We start from the raw sequence: 26,174 nt of genomic DNA, 5'->3' as shown, positions 1-26,174 counted from the left end.
TCCAGTTCTATCCTTCGCTCTAGACTTTGTCTGTTGGTGGAGATCAAAGCTTCTCCATTGGTGGGAGATTAGATACCCAGCTGAAACATGTCTAAACCTCCAACGGATGTCTACATGTTTGCAAGCAATGGAAATGCACCTGCAATACTGCGTGAGCACAGAGGCAGCATCAGGGAGAGCGAGGAGAGAAACAGAAAATAGGGTACCTGCTACGGAGTGAACTGTTTCCCCCAAATTCACATACTGAGGCCCTACGCGCAATGTAACTTTGTTTGGAGATAGGACCTTTATTAAAAAGGTGATTAAAGTTAAGTGGGGCCGTCAGAGTGGGGCCCTAATCCCATATAACTATTGTTCTTGTAAGAGGAAGAGACACCGGGTGCACAGAGAAAAGGCCAGGTGAGGCCACAGCAAGGGGACCGCCATCCGCATCCCAGAGAGCGGCCTCGGGAGAAACCAGACCTGCCGGCACCTTGATCTTGGACTTCCAGCCTCTGGAGCTGTAAGAAAATAAATGTGTGTTGTGTGAGCCAGCAGTCTGTGGTCTTTGTTACGGCGCCTGAGCAGACTGACACCGTGCCTGGGCCAGAGAGGGTGGGGAAGAGGGAGACACGTATGGGGAAAGCCTGGCTCAGTGGGTGATTTTTCTAAGGGTAAGTAGCCCTGGAAACCTCAAAGAAAAAGGGAAAAATCTAGGTTCTTTGTAGGGAAATTTTGATTACAAATTTTACATTTTTTATGCTCATTATGTGTCTACTTCCCCCCCCCCCTCCTTTTAGTGCTTAGACAATAGTGTGTTTTATTTGTTTTTAAATTTATCTTTATTGTTGAAAGTGGCTATTCAGGTCCTCTGCCCGTTTTTAGTGGGACTGTCTGTCGTGCCTCCTTGGTTTGCCCTGTCACCACTGCTGCCCCTGATCCATGTGGTCCTGTGGTCGAGGTTGGCGCCGCTGCTGCCGGCATTCTTTGAGCGGCAATCCCACATTCAGATGGAAACCCCGCGGAAGAGCTAAACTTCACTGGATTTTCACAGCCAGACTTAGATCAAATGAACTTCACCGTCAATTACGTGCATGAAGTAGAAGCAGCGTGCCTTCGGCGTGCTTCCTGATTCGCTCTGTTGGGTACTTTCGGGAGGCAGCATGGGGGCGCAGGGAGGGTCCAGATGCTCAGATCTGATGGATGCTTGGCTCGTGCTCCCACAATGGATGGATCAGAGAGGTTGTCAGTCTTCGAACAGATGCATTGCACTCAGGGAGGATTTACAAATACTGCATTTTGTTGGCCTAGAATGAACTGAAGTTGTATTTGCTTTCCACAGTGTGCACAAAAGCAGTTGCCACATGGAAGGCTCTCAGGACAGTGTGTGGCTCTGAGCCCGTGCGTGCTGTCAGGGAAATGACAGAGAAGTCTGGTGATGTGCTCTGGCAGACACGAGGCAGCGGGAGCTGGAACCCACCCTCCACTTGAGGGGTGGCATGCAGTGCGGGCAGCAGCAACGCTGGCCCTGGAGAGAACAGGAAAGGCAGGCTGTGGGAATGTTGCCCGCCTGTGGGGTTTGGTTCTCATTGCTTCATCGAGTTGACGGTTTCCGGTCGGAATTTTCTCCACTGCCCTACTGGAGGGAGAGGGGTAGCGACTGGTTCAGCAAATGTGGGAGGGAAGATTGGTTTGCCCGGCAGAACTGAAAGCTGCCACCAAGTCCACCCCTCAGCCTTCATGTCAATTCTGGGGTGAGACAGAGTTAGAAGTACACGTGGATTTAAAAATCTCATATCAAAATGCCATCAAGTGCCCAGCTTGTGTGGCTCAGTGGTTGAGCATCGACCACGCACCAAGAGGTCGCCGGTTCGATTCCCCATCAGGGCACATGCCCAGGTTGTGGGCCTCATCCCCAGTGGGGGGCATGCGGGAGGCAGCCAATCGGTATTCTCTCTCATGGATGTTTCGATCTCTCTCTCACTCTCCCTTCCACTCTCTCTAAAATCAATAAAGAAAAAAAAATTCCATCACATTGTTGGGTTAAAAAGGGAGCAAACATGTTCATGTAATCACAGTGAATAACTAAACCTCTGAGAGGCCGGGATGGGCGAGCAGAAGGTAAGTTGTGTGTTTTGAAGAGTTGCATTTTATTTTAATTGAGGTATTCCAGCTTGTGGTCTCCATAGGCTGAGCTGCCACCCCCTGGACACCTCCTGTTGTTCCAATGAAAGGGCAGATGCTGTATCTGTGCTTATCACAAGGACTGGCTCAAAAAGGTACGAGTAGAACAGTCAGAATTGGCTTGGTTCTTCCATGTCAGGGAGCGAATGCGGTGAAGTAAAGGGTTCTCGCTCCTGGGAGCTCTGGGTTCCCAGTCCCCATCAGAGAATCCAGGACCCGCCTTCTACAGCTGATGCCGTGCCAGACTGTGCCAGACTACTCCAGCTCGGCCAAGGAGCCAGGCACAGAGCTGGGCGCGTGACCTGGGCCCGGGGAGGCTCAGTTCTGGGACTTTAACTGTTAAGGAGAGAATCTCTGTCTGCCGGGGCTGCCGGGGACACAGACTGTGGGGACTCCCAGGGGACCTGCCCGGCCGCGGGGCCAGCACTGAAGACGGGCTGTGGTGGCGGCGACCGCTGAGGTCTGGCTGGCCCCGGAAGGCGCGCACGCCGCTGCGCGACCACCGCCTGTGTGCTGCCCAATACGACAGCCAGTCAGGCCCTCTCTGTCCATCGACTCCTTCCGCGGAGGGCGGTGTGAGTTGTGGCCTTTACCACGGTGACCAAAGGAGTCCCCGGCACAGACGCCAGGTGGTTCCCTGAAACTTTAATTGTAAGCAGCAAAAAACAAAAGGCTACGAATGTATGTTTCCACTTATGGGAGATGTCCAGACGGCAAATCCGTTTAGACAGAAAGGAGGTGAGTGGTGGCCGGGTGGGGGGTGGGGGTTGGTGGGGCGGGGGGTACGGCGTTTCTCTCTGGGTGAGGGAAAGGTTCTGGAGTGACACAGTGGTGATGGACGCCCAACTCTGAATATACTAAAAACCACTGAACTGTACACTTTGAAGTGATGAGTCTTGTGGTATATAAATTGTACCTCAATTTACAAAATAGGAAAGTTTCAATGCAGTCATTGCAGCACCCCAGCAAGTGAATGGGAACACGTGACCCCTGGCTTTCGCCACGAGGGACAGAAGTTATCGAAGCAAGAACCGCAGAATGGAAAATGCTTTATTTCCAGGAATCACAAAAGTAGGTGAAATACCTGGAGGAGGGAGTGTGCTGTGATCCGGCCTAACACAGCGGGTCCACCTAACTTCGCTTTCTAAGTACAAACAAATGGGCACCTCATTATTTAAGACAAGACATGATGAGCACAAAACTGTAACTTGCTGGGCACGGGGTTCCCTCATTTGATCTAGAAATTACCAGACAGTGGGAGGCGATGGCGCTTGAGCGGCAGCGTCTGCTTCCGCCGCCGCACCTGCTTCACCGCCCGGACGACCAGGAGTCGTACACCAACTTGGCTGCAACGGTGTCTTCCACCGCCATCCCTGCAACGGGCAGAAATGCAGTTCACTGTCCATCAGAACAGCTTTTCCCGAGACAGCCCGGACTGACCATCTCTAGAGACACCACTATCCATGGTGCTAACGCTGATTAGGGAGCCAAGACCGGTGTCCAGGCCAGCTCGGCTCCGAGGGCCCGCGAAGGCCCAGGAGGCGGTGACAGGATTCCAAGCAAGAAGAGTCCACCAAACACGTGGCTCTGTTCCAACCAGACCTTCTTTACAAACCCCAAAGTTTGAACTTTGTTTGTTCTCCCCTCCCCCAAATATTTGAAAATGTAAAAACCATTCCTAGCTCGTAGGTTGAACAAAAATAAGTGGTGGGCCAGGCTGGGCTCACAGGCTGTAGTTGGTGGACCGCTGTTGTCGCCCAAACCCCAAATCCTTCAGCAACCGGTCTGTCTTGCTGCTTTGCGTACACACCTCAGCCTTGGATGGCATGTGCTCTTCAAGGGCAGGGCTGGTTTTCACTAACTGTTGTAACCGCCACTGCACCCAGCACAGAGCCTGACACATAACAGGTGTTTGACATGCACTTGCTGCACAGAAAGATGTGCCAGTAAACCACTCTCTACAGTGAGAGAACAAACTGCTCAAGAGGGCAGCTTTCTGTGGTGTCCTGTTTTCCGAAGAAGGTGGTTGACCTCCAGCCTGTGAACTCTGAGGCGTTCAGACACAACTGGGCCAGCACGGTGCCTCTGAACCAGCACCAGGTGAAGCTTACACCACCTCTGCCTGCCTCTCTGGGCAGGAGAGATGCAAAAATATTTCACAGCTGGCAAGGCACTGACACTGACCTACCGGCCGGAGGGCAGGGTGGCTGGAGACTTCTGCATGTTCTGCCCACTGAGGTGTGGGGGCTGGGTCACAGAACTATGGGGGAGCTAGGGAAGGGAGAGGCATTCCCAAGGGCAGTACCCTACCCACCAATCCCTTTGGGTGATTCAATATCCTAGGTACATCAACTGACTACCAGCTGTTACCGTGGGTGCCCATTTCCTTACACCAGGGGGAGTGGGAGAGCTGGGCAGCCCCCAGATGGAGCCCGTCCTCTGCTGGGCTTCTGCCTGACCCCCTGGGCTGGGGGGGGGCTCTCTGGGTAGCTCTCTGAACTGCAGCGGGTGTGCAGGGAAGAAGAAGCAGTGCTGGTCTGATCTTCCTGCGGAGTCTCTCACGCACACCTCACTCCACACTGACAGACACTCCACGCCCACCTCACTCCACACTCACAGACACTCCACGCCCACCTCACTCCACACTCACAGACACTCCACGCCCACCTCACTCCACACTCACAGACACTCCACGCCCACCTCACTCCACACTCACAGTCACTCCACGCCCACCTCACTCCACACTCACAGACACTCCACGCCCACCTCACTCCACACTCACAGACACTCCACGCCCACCTCACTCCACACTCACAGACACTCCACGCCCACCTCACTCCACACTCACAGACACTCCACGCCCACCTCACTCCACACTCAGACACTCCACGCCCACCTCACTCCACACTCAGACACTCCATGCACACCTTACTCCACACTCACAGACACACACCTCACTCCACACTGACATACACTCCACTCCCACCTCACTCCACACTCACACACTCCACGCCCACCGCACTCCACACTCAGACACTCCACGCCCGCTCACTCCACACTCAGACACTCCACGCCCACCTCACTCCACACTCACAGCACTCCACGCCCACCTCACTCCACACTCACAGACACTCCACGCCCACCTCACTCCACACTCACAGACACTCCACGCCCACCTCACTCCACACTCACAGACACTCCACGCCCACCTTACTCCACACTGACAGACACTCCACGCCCACCTCACTCCACACTCAGACACTCCACGCCCACCTTACTCCACACTGACAGACACTCCACGCCCACCTCACTCCACACTCACACACTCCACGCCCACCTCACTCCACACTCAGACACTCCACGCCCACCTCACTCCACACTCAGACACTCCACGCCCACCTCACTCCACACTCACAGACACTCCACGCCCACCTCAACTCTACACTCACAGACACTCACGCCCCCCACTCACTCCACACTCACAGACACTCCACGCCCACCCACTCCACACTCACAGACACTCCACGCCCACCTCACTCCACACTCAGACACTCCACGCCCACCTCACTGAACACTGAGACACTCCACGCCCACCTCACTGAACACTGAGACACTCCACGCCCACCTCACTCCACACTCACAGACACTCCACGCCCACCTCACTCCACACTCAGACACTCCACGCCCACCTTACTCCACACTGACAGACACTCCACGCCCACCTCACTCCACACTCACAGACACTCCACGCCCACCTCACTCCACACTGACAGACACTCCACGCCCACCTCACTCCACACTCACAGACACTCCACGCCCACCTCACTCCACACTCAGACACTCCACGCCCACCTCACTGAACACTGAGACACTCCACGCACACCGCACTCCACACTGAGACACTCCACGCACACCTCACTCCACACTCACAGACACTCCACGCCCACCTCACTCCACACTCAGACACTCCACGCCCACCTCACTGAACACTGAGACACTCCACGCACACCGCACTCAACACTGAGACACTCCACGCACACCTCACTCCACACTCACAGACACTCCACGCACACCGCACTCCACACTCAGACACTCCACGCACACCGCACTCAACACTGAGACACTCCACGCTACCGCACTCAACACTCACAGACTCCGCACACACCTCACTCAACACTCACAGAGACACAAGGCAACAGATCATGAGGAAACCTGGTTCGAGAGGTGAGGCCCATTTCAGAGAAGAGCATCCAACCCGACTGACTGATTCCAGCGTGCGTAGGCTTGACCAGACAGTAAGACATGTAAACAAGTGGCCCAGGTGATGGTGTCTCCACGAGTCAGCCAGGGAGCCTGGGAGTCTTCCTCCGCCACGAAGAACCTGCCTGTGCTCTGGTGAGCTGTGTGCCCCGCGGCAGTGGCCCTTACCCAAAGACTTGAACACTGTGGTCCTGTCACAGTAGGCTGGTTTCACTCCCTTCACCACTTCTCCCAGCTCAGCGAAGATCTCGGCCTGTGAAAGGAACACATGTTGGCCCCGGCCATGCGCTCAGGTCTGCTCCCTGGCTTGCACAGCCATCCCCGAAGTGGGTACAAGATAACCTGGATAAACAGACCATTTGTAAACTGGATGTTGTCAGGAGAGACACAGGTCTGTGGCCGGGGCATGCCCACCAGGACACTGTGTAGTGGGAAATAGGTGTGTTCCCATCCCAGCACTCACGTTGGCAGCCCCTCTTATATGCCTGCTTACAAAAGAGGAAAAGGCAGAGGTGGCCAACCATGGTCCTGTTTTGTTGGCCACCCTGGGCAGGGTCCTAGGCGACAACAGGCTCCCACTTCCTAACCCTGCTGCCTCACAGGACAGCCCAGTCTCCCGGGAAAACCCAGCAAGTCTTTCTCTCCAGGCAAAGAGGACAGGAAAACATGTCATAAGCAAAATGGCCACATTATTCTAAAAGGGAATTAGAAATGACTGAGAGATGTTTAGGCTCTGTTACCCCACAAAGAGGTGGGTGTGAACGAAGCCTGGGGCAGGCCAAGCATCAGGGGACTGCATGAGAGCCCGGGACCCGGGCGAGGCCACTGGGAGCAGCACCAGGAGCAGAGGCTCACCCCTGAGAGGAGGACATCTCCGGACTCTTTGAGGGCAGCCTCCCGGGAGTCGACATACAGCAGCGCCTGTTCCATGAGCTTGTCATCCAGCTCTCTCCAGTCGGGTCTGCTGGCGCCCACGGCTGAGGAACAGCACGACACACCCTGAGCCCAGAGTCAGAGGGATGCTGACCACTCCAAGAATGGATGACGGTGGGACATCCACGGTGGGACACCCACAGTGGGAATGCCTCACTTCCCGGGCCAGCCCCTCCCAATCGGCAAGACGGACGACTCAGTAACCGGAACAGTACCTGCCACCTTTTGCCTTTCTGCTTCCAATCCCACTCCAGTCCTAGAAGACTGTGAGGCAGCTCAGCGTTCATTTACGGAGTGCCTACCTCTGGAAGGCTTCACACATATTATTTCTATTCCCTACTATTCACTTTATGTCCAACTCCCCTTTGAAAGATGCACTAACAGAAGCTCAAAGGAGTTAAGACGCTTGTCAAGGTTGTGCATCGAATGCTTGGAGACCTGGGCTCCATCCAGTGTGTTCCTTTCATGCCTCTTCCCTCCACAGGAGCAGTGACTGCCTCACCCAGACCCCGAAACAGAAACATCACTTGCAGCTTCCTCATTCCCACACTCCTCAGTCTGCTTATTCTTAACCATCCCTCCAACCACTTCTGTCCGACTGTGATAAGGGAGCCCAGTGTCAGGGTCTGGGAGAAAGCCCAGTAAAAACGAACTGGCTCCCTCCTGGTGCTGAGCTCCCCTGTGCTCTGTGGAGCCCGGAACCGTAGCGATGACTCCTGGCTCAGCACACAGGATAGCGCAGAGACTGTGCCCAAACGCCTGCAGGGCCAGGCAGGTGGCAGGTGTGAATGAAGCTGGTCAAAGAGGCTGGACTGGAAATCACAAAGACCCAAATATACAGCAGAAAGCAGGCCCTCCTGGAGGGGACAGGGCTGGGCTCCAGCTAATTGGAGGCATGTGCCAATGCAGGCCCACTGGCTGGCATTCCAGCTGCTTTACAGCGGAAGCAGGACATCTATTTGCATGTGTGATTTTTTGGTTTTTAGAACATTCAGTGGTCCAAACCAAACACATCAGCTGGCTGGATCCAGCCCACAGCCAGCCGGCCACTGGCGGGCGCTGTAAAACCTTGTCCCCGCACAAGGCGGCACCGCATGCTGCCAGTCTTCTCTCCTCACCCCTCTCCTCTCTCTCATGTTCCCCCCCACCCTCATTTTCAAAGAGAGTGGAGTAAAAATGTCCACCTTGAAGCCATAAATAAATCAGCAGATGTTGGGCGAAACCCCGGGCTCTCGGGCCACCTCCTCTCGTGGCCCTGAGCAGGGCAAGTTCTCAGAGGGCGTGTGAGGCCACCAGGCAGCCGGAGGGCCCAGCAGCACAGGGAGGGGCCTCACTCAGGCTGGGCTCCGGCCTTGCTTCAGCGGGCCTGGAGCACACGAAGGCCAGACACTGGCCAGCGGTGGGGTACGGGCAGGAGGCGGAGTGGGGGACCTGGAACTGAGCCTGTCTCTCAGCCCAGCTGGAAAGCAAGTGAAATTGTCGGTGTTTCCATACAACACTCATGAAGGACCTGTGATGCACTTTTCTCAAGGACATCTGGTGCTCCTGCGAACACACAGACCGATTCGGGCCTTAGACCAGGGAAATATAAGAGACGTCCTGACTCAGTGCCGCTGGCCTTTCCTGGGGAGAGTCAGTGTGAGACGGACCTCCTGTGAGAGGTGCTACCTCTACTGGCTTTGACGATGGCAGGTGCACATGCTTCTGGGGCAGCCAGGAACCAAGGAAACAGGCACCTCCCCCAAGAGTTCGAGGAAGCGGCCACACCCCGTCAGCCTGAACGCAGCCCAAGTTCTGCCTGGCTGCAGCCTGGAGAACCGCCGGACCTCATGCTTTGTGAGGAGGGGCCCAGCTAAGCCACACCCTGACTGCTGACCACAGAAACTGAGACAACACACACGTGGTTTTAAGCTGGAAAAAAAAATCAGGTCAGTCTTGCTGAAGATTAAGCTCTTGTCCATTGCACCAAAAACTGGTTGCTTTAGACTCCCCCAAGCTTTTCATAAATGGTCTTGCCGTCCATTAAGCAGCCTCAGTCCACCTCTTACCTACCACGTGCTACCTACCCGGGGACTCTATTCCTCAGCGGCCCATGCTTCGCTCCCTTCACGGGGTGACCGTTAGCTGGGACTGTGGGGCTCATCTGCCTGTTCACTTGGCTGTAGTCGATCTCCTCTCGAGAAAATGTAGGTGCCAGGGAAGCAGGGATGGTGAGTGCGGGTTCACTGTGGCGACCCTCCACCTACACCAGTGGCGGCACACGGCAGGAAGTCAACGAGCATCTGTAAGCGCATGCGTGAGCGTGGCGCTCGGTTCCTGCAGGCTCATCTGCAGTGTGTACAGAGCTCTCAGGCTTTGAGTTCACACCATGTGCTCGTCACTAAGACGTGGGGCACCGATAGCACAAATCCTCTGGTCTCTGCCTGCTGACGCACCAGCATCCAGCTGGGCCCTGTGGGCAGAGTGCCTCGGTCCAGATCCCAGCTCCGCCCTGAGGACCTCTCCGACTCTGGGCAAGTTAGCAAGAGGCTTAATCTCTCTGTGCCTTAGTTCACCGTCTGTAAAACGGGGCTGTGATAACAAAGCTCCTACCTCGTGAGGCTGTGGTAGGACGGAAGGACACACAGTGAGAACACAGAACAGCACCTGCAATAGCTCTGGCTGTTCCCAGGCCACTGAGGACCTCCAGAGGCCCCAGGAACTCGTGCCTGTGGAGTTGCACCCATCCCATCACCCATTAAAAAGCATTCACATTTCACACGAAATGTCTTTAGTACTGTAATTACTTTTGGTAGTTCTAAATGTTAACAGTGAATGAATTGGTCATTCATTACATTTAAAAATTGAGCTGTGACTGACCATTTGCTATAATGTTCCATTATATAGATATTGTATTAGTTTCAGGTTTGTGATGTTTTCCTTTTGGAGTGAATATTGTTTTTTGGGGCTCACATGTCTGCAAGGCCCTTGAAAAGCTCAGGAATTGGGCAAGTGACACAGACACAGCCCCTGGTCCAGCCCAGGACCAGTCTGACCAGCTACCCAGAAAGCCACTCTGCTTACCATTGATGTGAGCCCCTGGCTTCACCCAATCGCCAAACAAAATGGGCTCTGTTGCCATGGTGACTGTGATGATCACATCAGCACCTGTCACGGCCTCCTGGGCTGATGAGCAGACCTGAACCTCTCCTTGCACGGTGGCCGCAAACTTCTCGGCGTTTTCTTTGGTACGATTCCATATCCTCACCTTCAGCGGGAGTAACAAGAGGGACATTGGTGCCAGGATCATTGTTTTATCAAGCCCGGAGGTGCCAAGGGCTGTGCTTGTTTAAATCACCCCCTAGAGAAATGGACATTTCATCAAGGACACGCCATTGCTGTGGGCAGACACCTGGCAAGGTAGCTGAAAATGACCTTGCTCTAGCCCTTCCTTCTTAAAGAAGGGGAGAAGTTTTTCTTCTTTTTATTGTTGACAGTATTAAAAATGCCCCCCACTTTAGGTGAGAAGTTTTTCAATTCCAGCCCAAGACACACAGTGTCATTAATTTAATAGCTACTACATAGCCCAGTTACTGGCAGAGAAAGTTCTGGACCTAGACAAGCTTCGCATCAAAACTTGCTCTCTCACTTCCTGAGCCTGGAGTTACTTAGCCTCATTCAGTCTGTTCTCATGTCTGTAAAATGGGAACGGTAACTGGGCAAGGACGGCAGGAAACTCACACTGGACGTCTGCGCGCCTGGGAGGGAGTTGCAGCAGGTGTGGGGTATCTGGCAGGACTTTGTGTGGAACCACGTGGTCTCCAAGGCTATGCGGGGAAGTAAGGTGGGAGGGGTCCGAGGGGCGGATGGTGCGGCGATGCAGAGGCCGAGAGCAGGGCCTACGGGCAGGGTCCTGGACTGACAACTTCCTGGACGTCACGTCTGAGGAGGGCGTTGTCAGCCTTCGACTGAACATAAGCCCTAAACAATCTCTCTAAGGAAATACACTATGAAAATAAACCTGTGTCTAAGTAAGTTCACCAGCCAAGGTGAAAACCAACAAAATATGCCGTCATGAGAGAATGATTAACCACACCACCCTCCTTGATAGAAAGTTATGCAAATGTTATACAAAAGTGAAGGAATCTATAAAAGGGATGACGTTAGAACATTCAATGAAAAGACAGGCTATATAACTTTGTATATCTAATATGATTAAAACTCTCATAAAAAGCTAGTGAGAGAAGATGAGAAAATGTGAACTGTTGCTGGTTTTGAAAACAGACAAAAGGGCATTTTTTTCTATTGTTTTCTTCCTTATAGTCCACATTTCCCAAAGCAGAGGTATTATTTTTATCCTAAAAAAAAGCATACTTGAATCCGCCCCAGCTCTCTCACACACACAAACAGTAAAATGAAAGCGGAATCCAGTGTTCCCAGGGTGGACTGTGAGCCACGACGGGAAAGGGGACCACATCTGGGCTGGAGAGGGGGTGCTGTGGTCCTCTGCTCTCTGGGCCTCACTTCCAGTTTCTGGATCCATAACCCCCAATACTTAAAGGCTCCCAGACTCTCCTAAGAAAAGCAGAGAGGAGCCAAAAGGACAGTGAGTGCACCAGAGAGCAGATACGCACTCACCTTTACCTGTCCTCTCACTAACCAAGGGCTGGCTGCATCCGCAGGCGGACGCTGTGAGCTGAGAAAGAAACAGGTGCTCCAGGCCTTCTGCGCCCCTCTCTGCTGAACTGGGACTTCTGGGCAAGTCATGAATGAAAAGAATGGTCTAGATCATGCCTAACCATTTCAGAAAGCCCGTGCCGAGCAGAGACACAGGCTTCCAGACAGTGCTTCCCTGCCCCTCCCCTGCTTGTAGGGAAACTGCTCTGTGAAGACCTCATAGTGGCTGTAGGCCTGGACCCCGGCCCCCAGGACGCACACGACTTCCCTGCCGCTCACCTGCTTGTAGGGGAACTGCTCTGTGAAGACCTCATAGTGGCTGTAGGCCTGGACCCCGGCCCCCAGGACGCACAGGACTTCCCTGCCCCCCTCCCCTGCTTGTAGGGGAACTGCTCTGTGAAGACCTCATAGTCGCTGTAGGCCTGGACCCCGGCCCCCAGGACGCACACGACTTCCCTGCCCCTCACCTGCTTGTAGGGGAACTGCTCTGTGAAGACCTCATAGTGGCTGTAGGCCTGGACCCCGGCCCCCAGGATGCACAGGACTTCACTGCCCGGCGGTTTCAGATACTGTTTGAGGGAAAGGAGAAGGAAAAGGTCAAGGGAGACACTAGCAGCCAGGTGAGCAGCAAATATGGTGTGTGTCAGGGGCTGCGGCCCTACCCTCAGGCACTCTCTATCCCTCCCCCACCCCCACTGCCTGGTAACCACTATCGAACGCTCTGTTTTCATGAGTTTGGCCTTTTTAGATTAAGCCCTAGAGATCTAATGCATATCTAATGTCTATATGTGAATATAGACAACATTATTGTATCGTAGTCAGCAAACTTCCTAAGGGACTAGGAATTAATTATTCTAACCACTAAAATAAAAGGGCAATTATATAACATGATAGAGGTGCTAATTACCACTCAATGGCGATCACATCACAATATATAAATGTGCTAAATGTGCATGCTGTTCCCCTTACATTTACTGTGTTAGATGACAAACGTTTTTAAATCTCTTGGGACATCAAGGAGATATCCTTTTGTGTCTGTTCCTCTGGGAGAGCAGGAGGGAAGGAAGGAGCCTTCACTAGACCTCATACATGCCAGTGCTTTGCCTGCACGATCTCACTTGGTCCAGACACGGACTGTAAGAGCTGGACACTCTAGGACTCCCTGCCTCTTACGTGACGACACTGAGCTCCAGAGAGGACCAGGGACTGGCTCCGGGCCCCACAGCGGTCCACTGCACAGTGCAGCCTGTACCCAGGGCTTTCCTTCTCCCTGCTACCCCACCTTGAGGACAAGCCACACCCAGTTCTCAGGGCTCTGAGTCGCTATAAGAGCTGCCTGGAGCATGTACCCTGGAGACCAGGGTCCTCAGCTGTGCCTGCTGATCCTGTCTCCGCCTGTCTGCCTCTGACGAGGGGCGCAGAGCCGGCAGCTGTGTGTCTGTTTGGGAGTGGGTGCTCTCAGGGAGCCTTCTGACCTCCCTGGTAGGACAGACCACTTCACAGCATTGACTGACTTACGGATGCATTTCCCTGTAGGCCCTATGGGCCCTGTGAGGACAGAAACTGCCTATGGGAACAGAACGGGCATGCATGAATTATTACCTATACAAAATAGAACAGGGTTTCTTGACCTCAGGACTGCTGACATTTGGGCTGGATAACTACTGGCAGGAGGTAGGCAGGTGAGCTGTCCTACCTAGATAGGTGCATTATAGCATATTTGGCAGCATCCCTGGCCTCTGTCCTTTAGATGCTGGCAGCCCTCCCATCCACACTCCCTCAGTTGTGACCACCAAAAATGTCTCTAGACTGCTCAGTGTCCCTGGGGCAGGTGGCAAAACTGTCCCCGGTTGAGAACTACTGGCATAGAGGAAGAACATCACTTGCCCTTTGAACTATTTTTTAAAAGTAAGACCCTGTTCCACTTTTTCTCTCTTTTATTTAGCAAAATTCCAGCTCCTTGGGTCTGCTCTTTCCTACAATGCTAATTACTGAAATTTTGGAGTGTTGCCTTGAAAGAAAAAGTCTTCTAATCATTAATCACTGGTAAAAAGGAGTCTCAGAAATATTACCAGATGTTCACCTCTCCTACAGGTGCAGAAGGAGAGATTCCGCCTGTCACATGAACTATGGCTCAAAGAATCTGCTTTGAAAAGGTTTAGAAATGACAATACCCACAAGACTAGCACTCTTATGCATCTGCCCAATAAGGAGAACTAGGTGATTTTTCCTTAACTAACTCAGTTGTTTTCTGTTCTCAGTTAATATTAATCTATTCTTGGAAGTACACTTGGGCTTCAGAAATTGTTACAGTGCCCTGTAGAAGTAATCTTCAACCTCTGAAACCAAATGTCTAATTCTAATGGGTTATCTTACTTGATAATGGTTGCCTTGGTAGTAATGTTATAATTGTTATATCTTTTTATAAACAGTATAAAGTTTATAAGATTTATTAAATCGTAATAAGATCAGCAGCACTTCATTCTTTTCCTGTAAGAGTGCAGAGAGTTAAAAACACGTATATGAATCTGCTAGGTTTCTCACATCCTAGACAGCTGCCAGGTAAACAAAGAGTTGGCCAGTCTGTTTCATTTGCGTGTGCTAGGGTCTGGCATGGTCTGGCCCTCCTATCTCCCCAGCCCCCTCATGCCGTGCACCCCTGTCCTCCAGCCACACTGGTCTCCTTGCAGTTTCCCAAACACATGTGCTTCTGTCAACCACAGGGCCCTTGCACAGGTACTTTCCTCTTCCTGCCCCTCACAAGTAACTCCTATTATCCTTCAAATCTCAGCTCAGATATTCCTTACGCAGGAAAAGCCTTCCCAAACCCCTGACTTGATCAAGACTCCTGTTTTACAGTCTCATAGCACTTCATCCCTTTCATTCAATGTATTTGGCGGGGCTGTAGTTTCACATTTACTCAATGGACTTGAAACTCCCTGATGGCAGGCAGGTATGGTATCTGGTTTTGCTCACCATTCTATGCCCCACAGGCCTGGCACCTGGTGGGCACTCCAATATTTGTTGAATCAATGCATGCCAAGGATAAACCCTGCTATGGAGTGTCACCTTGAGAACATTTCAGAGTCCCCAACTTAGGTTTCGGTGCAACCCAAATGCAAAGAAGATACAGTGGCCATCAGACCTGAAAATGTCCTATACTTCTCCTCCCAAAAGCCCCACATGAAAGAGAACAGGTGAAAAGGGAAACATTCAACTTTTTCAGAGCAAAAAGCAAAACAGACCCTTTGTTACTTATAGAATAACCTATCTGACCCCAGAACAGAGCTGGGAGCTTCAGCCTCCGCTCTGCACCACCCACCCAGAGTCTCAGGTCCTCTGACTCAAGTTCTGTCAGCATGGCAAAGCACAGTGGACTGGGGGGGGGGGGGGTCTAGAACACTTGGGTTCCCAAACCTGGCTGATTATCAGAATAAACCAGAGACTATTAAAACACCAAGGTTCTTGGGCCCCACCCTCAGGAACTTTGATTCAGGGTTTGGGGAACCTGAAATTTCTTTTTTCAAATTTTTTTCTTCATCGATTTTGGAGAGAAAGGGAGAGGAAGAGAGAAATAGAAACATTGATGAGAGAGAACATCCACTGGCCGCCTCCTGCATGCCACCCACTGGGGATCGGAACCACAACCTGGGCATGTGCCCTGAGTGGGAATTGAACTGGTGACCTCTTGGTGCATGGGTCGACGCTCAACCACTGAGCCACACCGGCTGGGCCTGATTTTTTTTTTTAAACTCCTCAGGTGATGCTGCTGAACAGCTTGAGTTGGAAACTACTGATCTGGGACCAGAAGACCAGGTGGCCTTGGCAGATCCCACGGCCACCTGAGTGTGACGTCAGGAAGCTCTAGTCTCCAATTCCTTGTGCATGAAATGAGGTCAGTACTTGCTCTGCCTTCCTCAGTGAAATCCAAAGATACATCAAGACAATGGGTTGGAAATTACTTTGAAAAGGACTGGTGTCCTTTACCAATGAAGGCAGTGTTGTTAGAATCACTCTGTCCCTATGCCACCAATGAACATTTCCAAAGAGGGCCCTTTATTATTTTGATCTGAGTTAAGTCTGGGTATGATTTTTAGAAACCAGTTCATCAAGTCTGTAGTTGGTCTACTCCCATCCTAGACAGCTGCCAGGTTAATCCTCACCGCCTCCCCTCCCCCTCCACGTGAGCACAGGCTGCACACCTGGGCTCCGTTGGTGCAACCTGTGCTGGTTACATGTCCTCACACTCAGGCCTCCGAGCAGTGGCCCAAGACCTCGTCTTTCTCCACGTAATGGGAAAGACTTGGACTCTGGTAGTTCCCACACTCGGTCTTCTAGGTCTCCTCTTAGCTCGCACTTCTGAACACTGTTTTTGCTGCAGAATGCCCTGCCGCTGCTGCTTAGGAACCCGTCCCCGCCCCCTCCCTGCTGCCTGAAGAGCTCCCCCTGCCTGCCAATCCACTCCTTCGCTCCTGCAGGCTGCACTCAGATGTCACCTTCTCTGTGAGGTCTTTTCTGGATATTTTAAAACGTCGCCCCTCCCAAACACTGCTTTATTTTCATCCTTCTAACATACCATGCGTTTTTTTGTTGGTGGTGGTGGGGTTTTGTTTTGTTTTGAAGCAAATCCTGACATATTATTAAACTCAGAAGAGGTTTCTTGTTTACTAATTATCTTCTTAGCAAATCGTACTATTTGTGCCACTGTTTTGCTGACCGCCATCTCCGCGACGGAGCCCTCATGCAGCAGGTCTCGGGCCCTGGCCAAGAACAGGAATCAGGCTCAGACCCGCTGCCTTGTCTCCACTTCTTGTGCAGCACAGGCTCCAGCCCGGAGGGCAGCCACAGATTTACCAGAAACCCTGTGGCACCGGGCACAAGCAGTATTGGGAGTTGAAAGGGTCACATTTTAAATTCTCGCTCTGCCCCTTGGTAGCTGTGTGGTCCTAAGCAACTTACATACCCTCTCTGAAACACATTCCCTGTACCTGGCAAATAATGGTAATCATGTCTACTTTGCAAGATTGAGGCAAAGATCAGGAATAATGCATGTAGGGTGCCTGAAGTCTGGCCATGCTCATTAAATGGTAGCTAAAAAATTCAGGAAGCTCTGTGCTCACCTGACATCCCATATTTGGCAGATAGAGTTCCAGCTATGTCCAAAGGAAGACTAAAATACCTTCCTCACTCCTTGCTTAGACATTCAAGCTTGAGATCCCAGCCCCTCCCCCAGCTCACCTGGGCAGCACGGCCAGGAACCAATCTTACCTTGGTAGCGATGGCAGACACTGCGGCTGTTCTCTTTGCAGTTATGACATTTCCATCCATGACCTTGGGGGAAAGGACAGACAGTGGGCAAGGAGCCCCCCTATCCACTTAAACGGAGACAAGACACTGTAAAAGAGTGGCCCTAGAAAGTACTATCACCTACGAAGGGCATGGGCTTGGTGTCAGGCCTGGATCCGATTGACCCACTTGGAGAAATGCAACTTGGGACAAATATCTTAATCTCTAAGCACTATTTTCCTCACCTGTAAAAACAAAAATAGCACCAACCAGCCAGAGGCTTCCTGTGAGGATTAGATGCGTTGCCACACACGGAAACATCTAGCACTCGACGAGCCCTAGACAATCCCTAGTCTTTTCTTGCCTGGGATTCTCAAAACACTGAATTAAGGAGGAACTCGAGGAACAGGTCATTTGACCTCTGTGCCAGGGCCACGAAACTCTGAGTCAGTGGCTCTCAACTTGGGCTGCGCATGCAAGATGTCTGAAGATCTGGACGCTGAGCCGCGCTTTGACAAGCTGCACCGCCACTCTGGGAGGAGATGGGCATCCTTGGCTTATAAAACCCCCGGTGATTCCGAATTATGCCGGGCTCCTTATGGCCCCATCCTTTGTGCCATTCTCCTCTGTGTATGGTGTTCATCTCAGTTGCTCCTCACCAGGTGGTATCAGTATTCTCATCTTATAGACAAGAAAGGAATCGCTCACTACTGAGTAGATTCAGGAAGGATCTGTGGCCTTGTCATGCAGCTGGAGTCTGAGCTGGTCCCGCTCTCCTGGGAAACCACCATTGGCAGGTAGTGTGGATGTCAGCTCTGTGGGAGGAGCTAGATGCTCTTCCCAGAGGAGTAGGTTTCCTGGGGGGCCAGAAATTCAGGGGAGAAGGAAGAGCTAAGGACCCAGGGGAGGTTCAGGTGGAATTATGGGGAGTGTCCCCGATGAGGTCTACCAGGCAGCCTGGAGGGCACAGAGCACAGGCATTAAGGGTACCAGCTCCACAGTCAGACATTCCTGGACTTTTCACTAACCAGCTGTGTGACCCCAAACACAGTGACTCTGGGACTGCAACAGAAATTGGGTGGGGGTACAATGAGAAACTCCCAGGGAGGAACGTGTCAGAATGGAATGCGATCAGTTTCTCCTGCCTGGCGTGTAAGTGCTCGTAGGCAGCAGTCACAAAGGAAGGCCGGAGAGGACCGGCCCTGGACTCACACTGAGTCCAGCTGAAGTCCAGCCATGTCCCTTATTAACTACCTAAGCCTGGGTAAGTTGGGTCTAGTTGTTTATGACTCAGTTTCCTCATCTGCAGAATGGGATGACATTATTACTTACCTCCAAGAATGACTTTAAGTAAGAGCTCATGTGTGGGAAGCGTTTAGAGCCGAGTTGGACACACAGGGTGCTCAGTGAACATGGGCTACCGCTCCTGTCTTACACTGCCATTAAAACAGTCATTGGGCACCCCTAGAAAAGACTCCCAGGGGTACAGAACACCCCTTCTCTTCCATGTTACAGAGATTCACTAATAAATATCTCCTGGGTTACTGGCTTTGTTCAAGCTGCATATTGGGAGTGACTGGCACCGGCCAGAAAGACTGGAGGATGACTGCTACAATGTCAGTTCTGGAGGGGCAGTGGGCTCCCGCGCCGGTTTGGGTCTTCAGGCAGTCCTAACACAGATCCATGGTTACAGATAACCTTCAAGGTCACTGTATCCAGTCACTCAGAGTGGCATGTGTGGTCATGATCAAAACTCCCCTGGTCCTGGAGAACTGATTCCTAGCTTGGCTCTGGGCTCAGGGACCCCACTCTACCCCAGGGCAGGGAGTTGCTCACCGCCAGAAGTGAGCCATTGCTGGGTTCAAAGAGCAGCACCGTGGCCTGGTGGGAGGGTACGGTGGAGGTAGGGCTGCGGCCCTCGTAGAAGGTGACCAGCTTGGTGGTCAGGGCGTCCTCTGCAGCACTGTAGGCAGGCATGACCCCCAGGAAGCTACAGGGAGAGAGGGAGCAGTTTCAACACCTACCCACAACTCAAGGCCCGTACATCCTCTTTCTCTTTCCTCAGCACTGGCCCACTGGCCCTCCCCCTCCCCTTTCCTCTGCCCTTCCCTTTGGCAGTGTTCATGTTCAAGAGTCCAGCTCTGCCACTTACTAACTGGGCAACCTTGGGTACGTCACTTAACCTCTCTTGAGTCTCAGTTTTCCCACCAGTAAAATGACCGCACGAACACCTACCTAGGAGGAGGGCGGGTTGAATGAAAACAGAGCAACTCCTGTAAAGCGCGCGCTTGGCACAGTGCGGAGCGCACGTTTTCGGTGGCAAGCGTGCCTTCGTTCTCCCTCTTCGTACCCGCCCTTCCTCCTTCCCAGTTTCTCCAGCCCCTGGCCCCGGCCTTCCTTACTCACCCCCTGTGCTTGGCCACCGGCACCACGGTGCGCACCGGCTGCACGACCCCTCCTTCGGGGCCGCTGGAGAAGTTGGCCAGAGCCGCCTCCAGAGGCGGGATGAGTAGGCTGGAGTTGCGGAGGTGGCTCTGAACCTCAGCCGCACTCAGGAACGCTGGCGCCGAGCTCATCTCGCCGCCTGCCTTCTAACCTCAGCACGGGCACCGCGGTCCCTGCGCCCTTTAAGAGCCGGGCTCTGTGGTGCCGCCTCTCGGCCACCGCTCCGGCGGGGCGGAGCCGGGCGGGTCTCCACCTCCCACCCCGCCCCCCAGCTGGGCGAGCTGGGCTCCCTCCGCACCAGTTCCTCAGCACTGTAATCGCGGTGGTGGACTGGGAGTTTGTGTTCTCGGGTCCACTTTCCCAGGGCCTGGGATTAGCTGTAGTCACTGCCCTTGGAGGAGCGATGGCGCCCCACCTACTCTCCACCCCCCCGATTCCGCCGTTTGCTGGGTCTGTCGTGCTGCCTGGGAAGAAGAGGGGGAGGAGATGAGGGAACCGAGGCTCCTCCCCACCCCAACCCTTGCTTTTTTTTTTTTTTTCTTAGATTATAACACCGCCGAGAGTTTCTGTTGTTGTTGATTTTGGGGAGAGAGAGAGAGAGAGAAAGGGGGTGCCTGATTTGTTGGTCCACTTATTTAACCATTCATTGTTTGATTCTTGAATGCGCCCTGACCAGGGACGGAACTGGAAACCTTCACGGTGGGGAAGATGCTCCAGCGAACTGAGCTACCCACCAGGGCTGCTGGGAGATCTTGGATGAAAGGAAGTAGTTATTAAAAGACATTTTTTTTTTTTCAATTCTGTCCCCATCTGGAGTCTCCTTTCCCCACCTGCCTTCTGCTTTCATCCCCACCCATAGGATCCCAGGCTATCCATTGCTTCAAGTGCACAGTTTTCTCTTAGGATAACTAAGTTAGCTAACCTTCACCTTTTTTTTCCCTTTCTTTTTTTTTTAATCATCCTCACCTGAGGACATTTTTCCATTTTTTGTTCAGACAGAGTGGGAGGGAGAGGGACACATCGAGTAGCTGCCACCCGCATGACCAACCAGGGCCAGGGACAAACTGCAACTGAGGTACTGCCCTTAGTGGGAAAGGAACCGGGGCTCTCTGGACCGCAGGCCAACGCTCTAACCGCGGAGCCAAACCGGCCAGGGCTAACCTTCACCTTTAAAAAGGGGGAGGTTCCGCCTGGCTGGTTTGGCTCAGTGGTTAAGTGTTGACCCATGCACCAAGAGATCCCAGTTGGATTCAAGTCAGGGCACACGCCCAAGTTGAGGGCCCAATCCCCATTGGGAGGCATGCAGGAGGTGGCCAATCGATGTTCTCTCTCATTGGTGTTTCTCTCTCTCTTCCTCTAAAATAAATAAAGAAAGAAGGAAAATGAAAATAAAATTAAAAGGGTGAAGTTTCAATGACAAGAGAAAAGACCTCAGTCACATAGAATGCCAAAATGCATGACTGTTTTGACATAGGTCTTTTCATGAAAGTCTTATACTTGAAAGAAGCAAATCAGACAGTATCTACACAGAAAGGTAACCCAGGATGCAGGGCAGAAATCAGTGATAGGAAAAGTAAATGCTTTTGATAATTCAAAGAGAAGAAAAAAAAGTACTTTGACCAGGAGGGGTTAGATAAAGGTTATGAAGGAGGGGTGATTAAACAAAGACTAAATATAAAATTAATAATGATAAGGAGAGCAGGGACAGGTTATTGATTCCACTACACCAAGTCTGCACTGTGCATTAGATACGCATCACCTCATTGAATCATGCACCCTCTGGGGTAGGTAGGTGTTGTATGAACCTTACTGTCCATTTGAGCTCCCAGAGGTGGAGGAGGGCTTTGTCCAAAGTCACCCAGCAAGGGAGCAGAGGAGTGGGGATCTGCCTTGAAGTCAGACTCCAGAACTCTACTCCAAACCATTGCATTACATTGGCAGAGGGAAGAAGAAGGTGTTTCACGCCAAGGGAAGCTTAGGGTGGAGACATGTTGTTCAGTCCTTGGCAACCATGTCTTGCCAGACAGAGTTGGGCTTGGAACTACAAGCCTAGAAGATCAGCATGCCTCTGCACCCGCACCCTGGAAGTTCCCTGCGAACCCCAGACAACCCTGAGGAGAAGGTGGACACTTGCACTTTCTTGATTGCATTTCCAGCAGCCATGCACAAGAACTCCTTTAGCTCGCATCTCAGCAGCGTTCGGCTTTGCCAGTGATCTGGATTTTGGTCATTCTAATAGGTGTGCAATAATATCTCATTGTCTTAATTTGCATTTCCCTGATGACATGTGATGTAGAGATCTTTTTATATGCTTATTTGCCATCTGTATATCTTTGGTGAGACCTGTGAAAGTATTTGCCCATTTTTTAAATTGGGTTGTTTGTTTTCTTATTGTTGAGTTTTAAGACTTATTTATATATTTTGGGTAATGATCCTTTATCAGATGTGTGTTTTACAATTATTTTCTCTTGGTCTGTGGCTTGTCTTCTCCAACTCTTAACGTTGTCTTTTCCAGAGGGGAAGTTAAAATTTTTTTTTTTCTTTATTGATTTTAGGGAGAGAAGAAGTGAGAGGGAGAGATAGAAACATCGATGAGAGAGAATGTCGTTTGGCCGCCTCCTGCCCCCCTGCACTGGGGATTGGGCCCACAACCTGGTCATGTGCCTTGACCAAGAATTGAACTGACAACCTCTTGGTGCATGGGTCGATACTCAACCACTGAGCCACACTGGCCGGACAGGAAGTTTTAATTTGAATGAAATCTAGCTTATTGGTGTTATATCTAAAAGGTCATTGCCATACCCAAGTATATTTACATTTTCTATTATGATATCTTCTAGGAGTTTTACAGTTGTACATTCTACATTTCAGTCAGGAATCCACTTTGACTCAGTTTTTGCAAAGAGTGTACATTCTGTGTCTAGGTTCATTTTTTTTTTTTTTTTTTGCATGTGGATGTCCAGTTGTTCCAGCACTATTTGTTGAAAAGACTGTCTTTACTCTATGATGCTCTTTGCTTCTTTGTCAAAGACTATATTTACGTGGGTTTGTTTCTGGTCTCTCTATTCTGTACACTTTATCTTTTTTATTTTTCCCACGAATTCACACTGTCTACATTTACTGCTGCTTTATTTGAAGTTTTGATGTAGGATAGTCTTCCCACTTTGTTCCTCTCTTCAACATCGTTTTGACTATTCTGGCTCTTTTGCCTCCATGTAAACGTTAGAATCAGTTTGTTAATATCCACAAAATAATTTGGCAGGATTTTGATGGGATTGCATTGAATCTAAAGATCAAATTGGGAAGAACTGACATCTTGACAAGATTGAGTTTACATATTCATGCCCAGGAACATGGACTATTTCTTCATTTTTTTAATTTGGGGAAATTCTCAGTCTTATTGTCTTACATCTTTCTTCTGTTCCTTTCTTCTCTTTTTGATGTTCCCATTGCACACATTACACATCTTTTGTTGTGCCACAGTAGGAGATTCTGTTTGGGTTTTATTTCAACCTTTGCTTTTTGTTTTCAAGGATGCTGATAAGAAGCCCATCAAAAGCATTCTTCATTTCTGGTATAGAATTTTAAAATCTCTAGTATTTTTCTTTTCTTCGAATGTTTATCTCTCTGTTACATTGCTCATCTGTTTTTGCATGTTGTGCAGTTTTTCTGTTAGAGCCTTAAGCATATTAATCACTGTTGTTTTAAATTTCCAGTCTAGTAATTCCAGTATTCCTGCCATGTCTAGTACTGATGCTTACTCTTGATTGTGTTTTCCCCTGTTTTGGTGTGCCTTGTCATTTTTTCTTGATAGGCAGGCATAATGTACCCACAGCTGGTTCCCAGAGTGCTTTTCAGTGCTCAAACTTACTGCCCTGAGGGAGTTTCCCTGCTGCAGGGCAGGAAAGAAGACCCTGGTGGAATCAGGAAGACTCTCCATCTCCTTTCTTTGAATATTTGTTTAACCTTCCATCCACATTTTTGCAGCTCCTTGTTTTGCATTGGCAGGAAGACTCTTCTGCCAGTGGAAGAGATGGTGAATGAATCCTTCCCATTCATAAGCTTTATAGTGTGATGGGCTGTGGGATGGTCTCACTAAGGTGCAACCAAGACTCTGGGTTTAGATGATGTTCTGAAAGATGAGAAGCCATGTGTGCTTTCTGAGGCTCATACACTGAAAGGACGGTGCTCCACAGGCCCCACAGGGCAGGTGGCAGGGCAGAGGCAGAAGACTCAGAGCAAGAGAGATAGAAAGACAGCAGGACTGGGCAGGCCAGCACACTGCCATTTGCTTCCATGTTTATCTGTTATGTGTAATGCTAGTGTGGACCTTCTTGTATGTGTAATGTAGTGCATTCCTATTGAGAGGAGAATTGGTGGCATACCTTGAAATACAGCTGATGAGTTAGAACATGCATGTGTTCAGCATTAGTAAATAACACTAGCTCTCAAAAGTGGTTGCATCAACGTGAACTCCCCTTAGCAGATGACTCGAATTTCAGCTGTTCCATATCTGTGCTAGTTGTTGATAGTGTCAATCTGTTACATTTTAGCCATTTTATTCAATAAGTTAGGAATAGATGGGAACTTTCTCAACCTGACAGAAACCATCTATGCCAAAACCACAGGTGACATCATACTTGATGGTGAAACACTGGATAGTTTTCCCCTAAGATCAGGAACAAGACCACAATGTTTGCTCCCACCACTTCTATTCAACATTGTACTGGAGACTCTAGCCAAGACAATTAGGCAAGAAAAAGAAATAAACGGTTCACAAATAAGAAAGGAAGAAGTAAAACTCTCCATTTGCAGATGACATAATAGTGTATAAAAAAACCCTAAGGAATTCACTAGAGAATTAGAGGATGCAAGAGTAATAAACAACAACCAAGTGTGTTTCTGTACACTTGCTAAGAACAATTTGGACATGAAATGTAAAATACAATTCCACTTACCATAGCATCAAAAAGAGTAAAATACTCAGGAGTAAATTTAACAAATTGCAAAACTTATCTTCTGAAAAGTGCAAAACAACATTGAAAGAAGTTAAGCATGTAAATAAATGGGGGAAAATGTCATGCTCATGGATCAGAAAACTTAATATTGTGAGGATGAAAATGCTCTGCAAATTGATGTATAGATTCAATACAAATCCAATTGGAATCCCAGTTGACTTACTTTTGTAGAAATTGACAAATTGATCCTAAAAATTGCATGGAATTGTGAATCAGAATAAGCCAAAACAATATTGAAAAACTAGACAAAATAGAAGTATTCACACTTTCCAATTTAAAAACCTGTTACAAAGCAATACTAATCAAAATAGGGTGGTCCTGGCACAAGGCTAGACATACAGAACAATGAAAGAACAATAAAATGGAATTGAGAGTCCAGAAATAAACCCATACAGCTCTGGTCAATTTATTTTTTAAAAATATATATTTTTTATTAATTTAATTTTATTACATATGTTTCTCCTTTTTTCCCCATTGACACGCTCCTCCCCGTCCTCCCCACCCATCCCCAGCTTTGTTGTCTATGTCCATCAGTTATGCATACATGCATATAAGCTCTGTGGTTTATCTCTTCCCTCCCTCCCCAATTCCCTTCTTCTGAGGGTTGTCAGTCTGTACCTTACTTCCACGTCTTTGGGTCTACCCTGATCCTCAGACTGTTATGTTCTTTATATTCCATAAATAAGTGAGATCATGCAACATTTGTTTTTCTCTGCTTGGCTTTCTTTGCTTAGGATAATACTCTACAGGTCCCTCGATATCATCTCAAAGGATAAGAGATCTTTCTTTCGCCCTGGCCGGTTTGGCTCAGTGGTTAGAGTGTCGGCCTGCGGTCCTGAGAGACCCGGGTTCGGTTCCCGCTAAGGGCGCGTACCTCGGTTGCAGTTTGTCCCCGGCCCTGGTCGGTTGTGCGGGTGGCAGCCACTCGATGTGTTCCTTTCACATCGATGTTTCTCTCTCTCTCTCTGTTCCTCTCTCTCCCTCCCACTCTACCTGAACAAAAAATGGAAAAATGTCCTCAGGTGAGGATAAAAAAATAAAAATAAAAAAAAGAGATCTTTCTTTCTTACAGCTGCATAGTACTCCATTGTGTATATGTACCATGGTTTTTTTTAATCCATTCATCTACTGATGCACACTTGGGCTGTTTCCAGATCTTAGCTATTATAAATAGTGCTGCTATGAACACAGGGGTACATACACTCTTTCTGATTGGTGCTTCGGGTTTCTTAGGGTATATTCCTAGAAATGGGATCACTGGGTCAAATGGCAATTTAATTTTTAATTTTTTGAGGCAACACCATAGTGTTTTCCATAGTGGCTGCACTAGTCTGCATTCCCACCAGCAGTGTACTAGAGTCCCCTTTCCTCCACACCAAGCCAACACTTGTTGTTTGATGATTTGCTGATGGC

The 26,174-nt window shown here is 50.3% G+C and overlaps 1 protein-coding gene across 1 annotated transcript; it reads right to left on the bottom strand.

The window, feature by feature from the left end:
* Positions 1-3,248: 3,248 nt before the first annotated feature.
* CRYM (crystallin mu) lies at positions 3,249-19,933 on the bottom strand. Its single transcript, XM_036279800.1, has 8 exons — positions 19,705-19,933; positions 19,135-19,288; positions 17,281-17,343; positions 12,480-12,581; positions 10,420-10,603; positions 7,279-7,400; positions 6,592-6,676; positions 3,249-3,536 (listed from the first exon to the last, which is right to left on the bottom strand). The coding sequence occupies exons 1-8, from the start codon at positions 19,872-19,874 to the stop codon at positions 3,472-3,474; spliced, it is 945 nt and encodes a 314-aa protein (XP_036135693.1). The 5' UTR covers positions 19,875-19,933; the 3' UTR covers positions 3,249-3,471.
* Positions 19,934-26,174: the final 6,241 nt, after the last annotated feature.

The sequence above is a fragment of the Molossus molossus genome, unplaced genomic scaffold (assembly GCF_014108415.1).
Source record: "Molossus molossus isolate mMolMol1 unplaced genomic scaffold, mMolMol1.p scaffold_m16_p_3, whole genome shotgun sequence".
Classification (NCBI taxonomy): Eukaryota; Metazoa; Chordata; class Mammalia; order Chiroptera; family Molossidae; genus Molossus; species Molossus molossus.
This window is presented reverse-complemented; position numbering and strand designations above follow the sequence as displayed.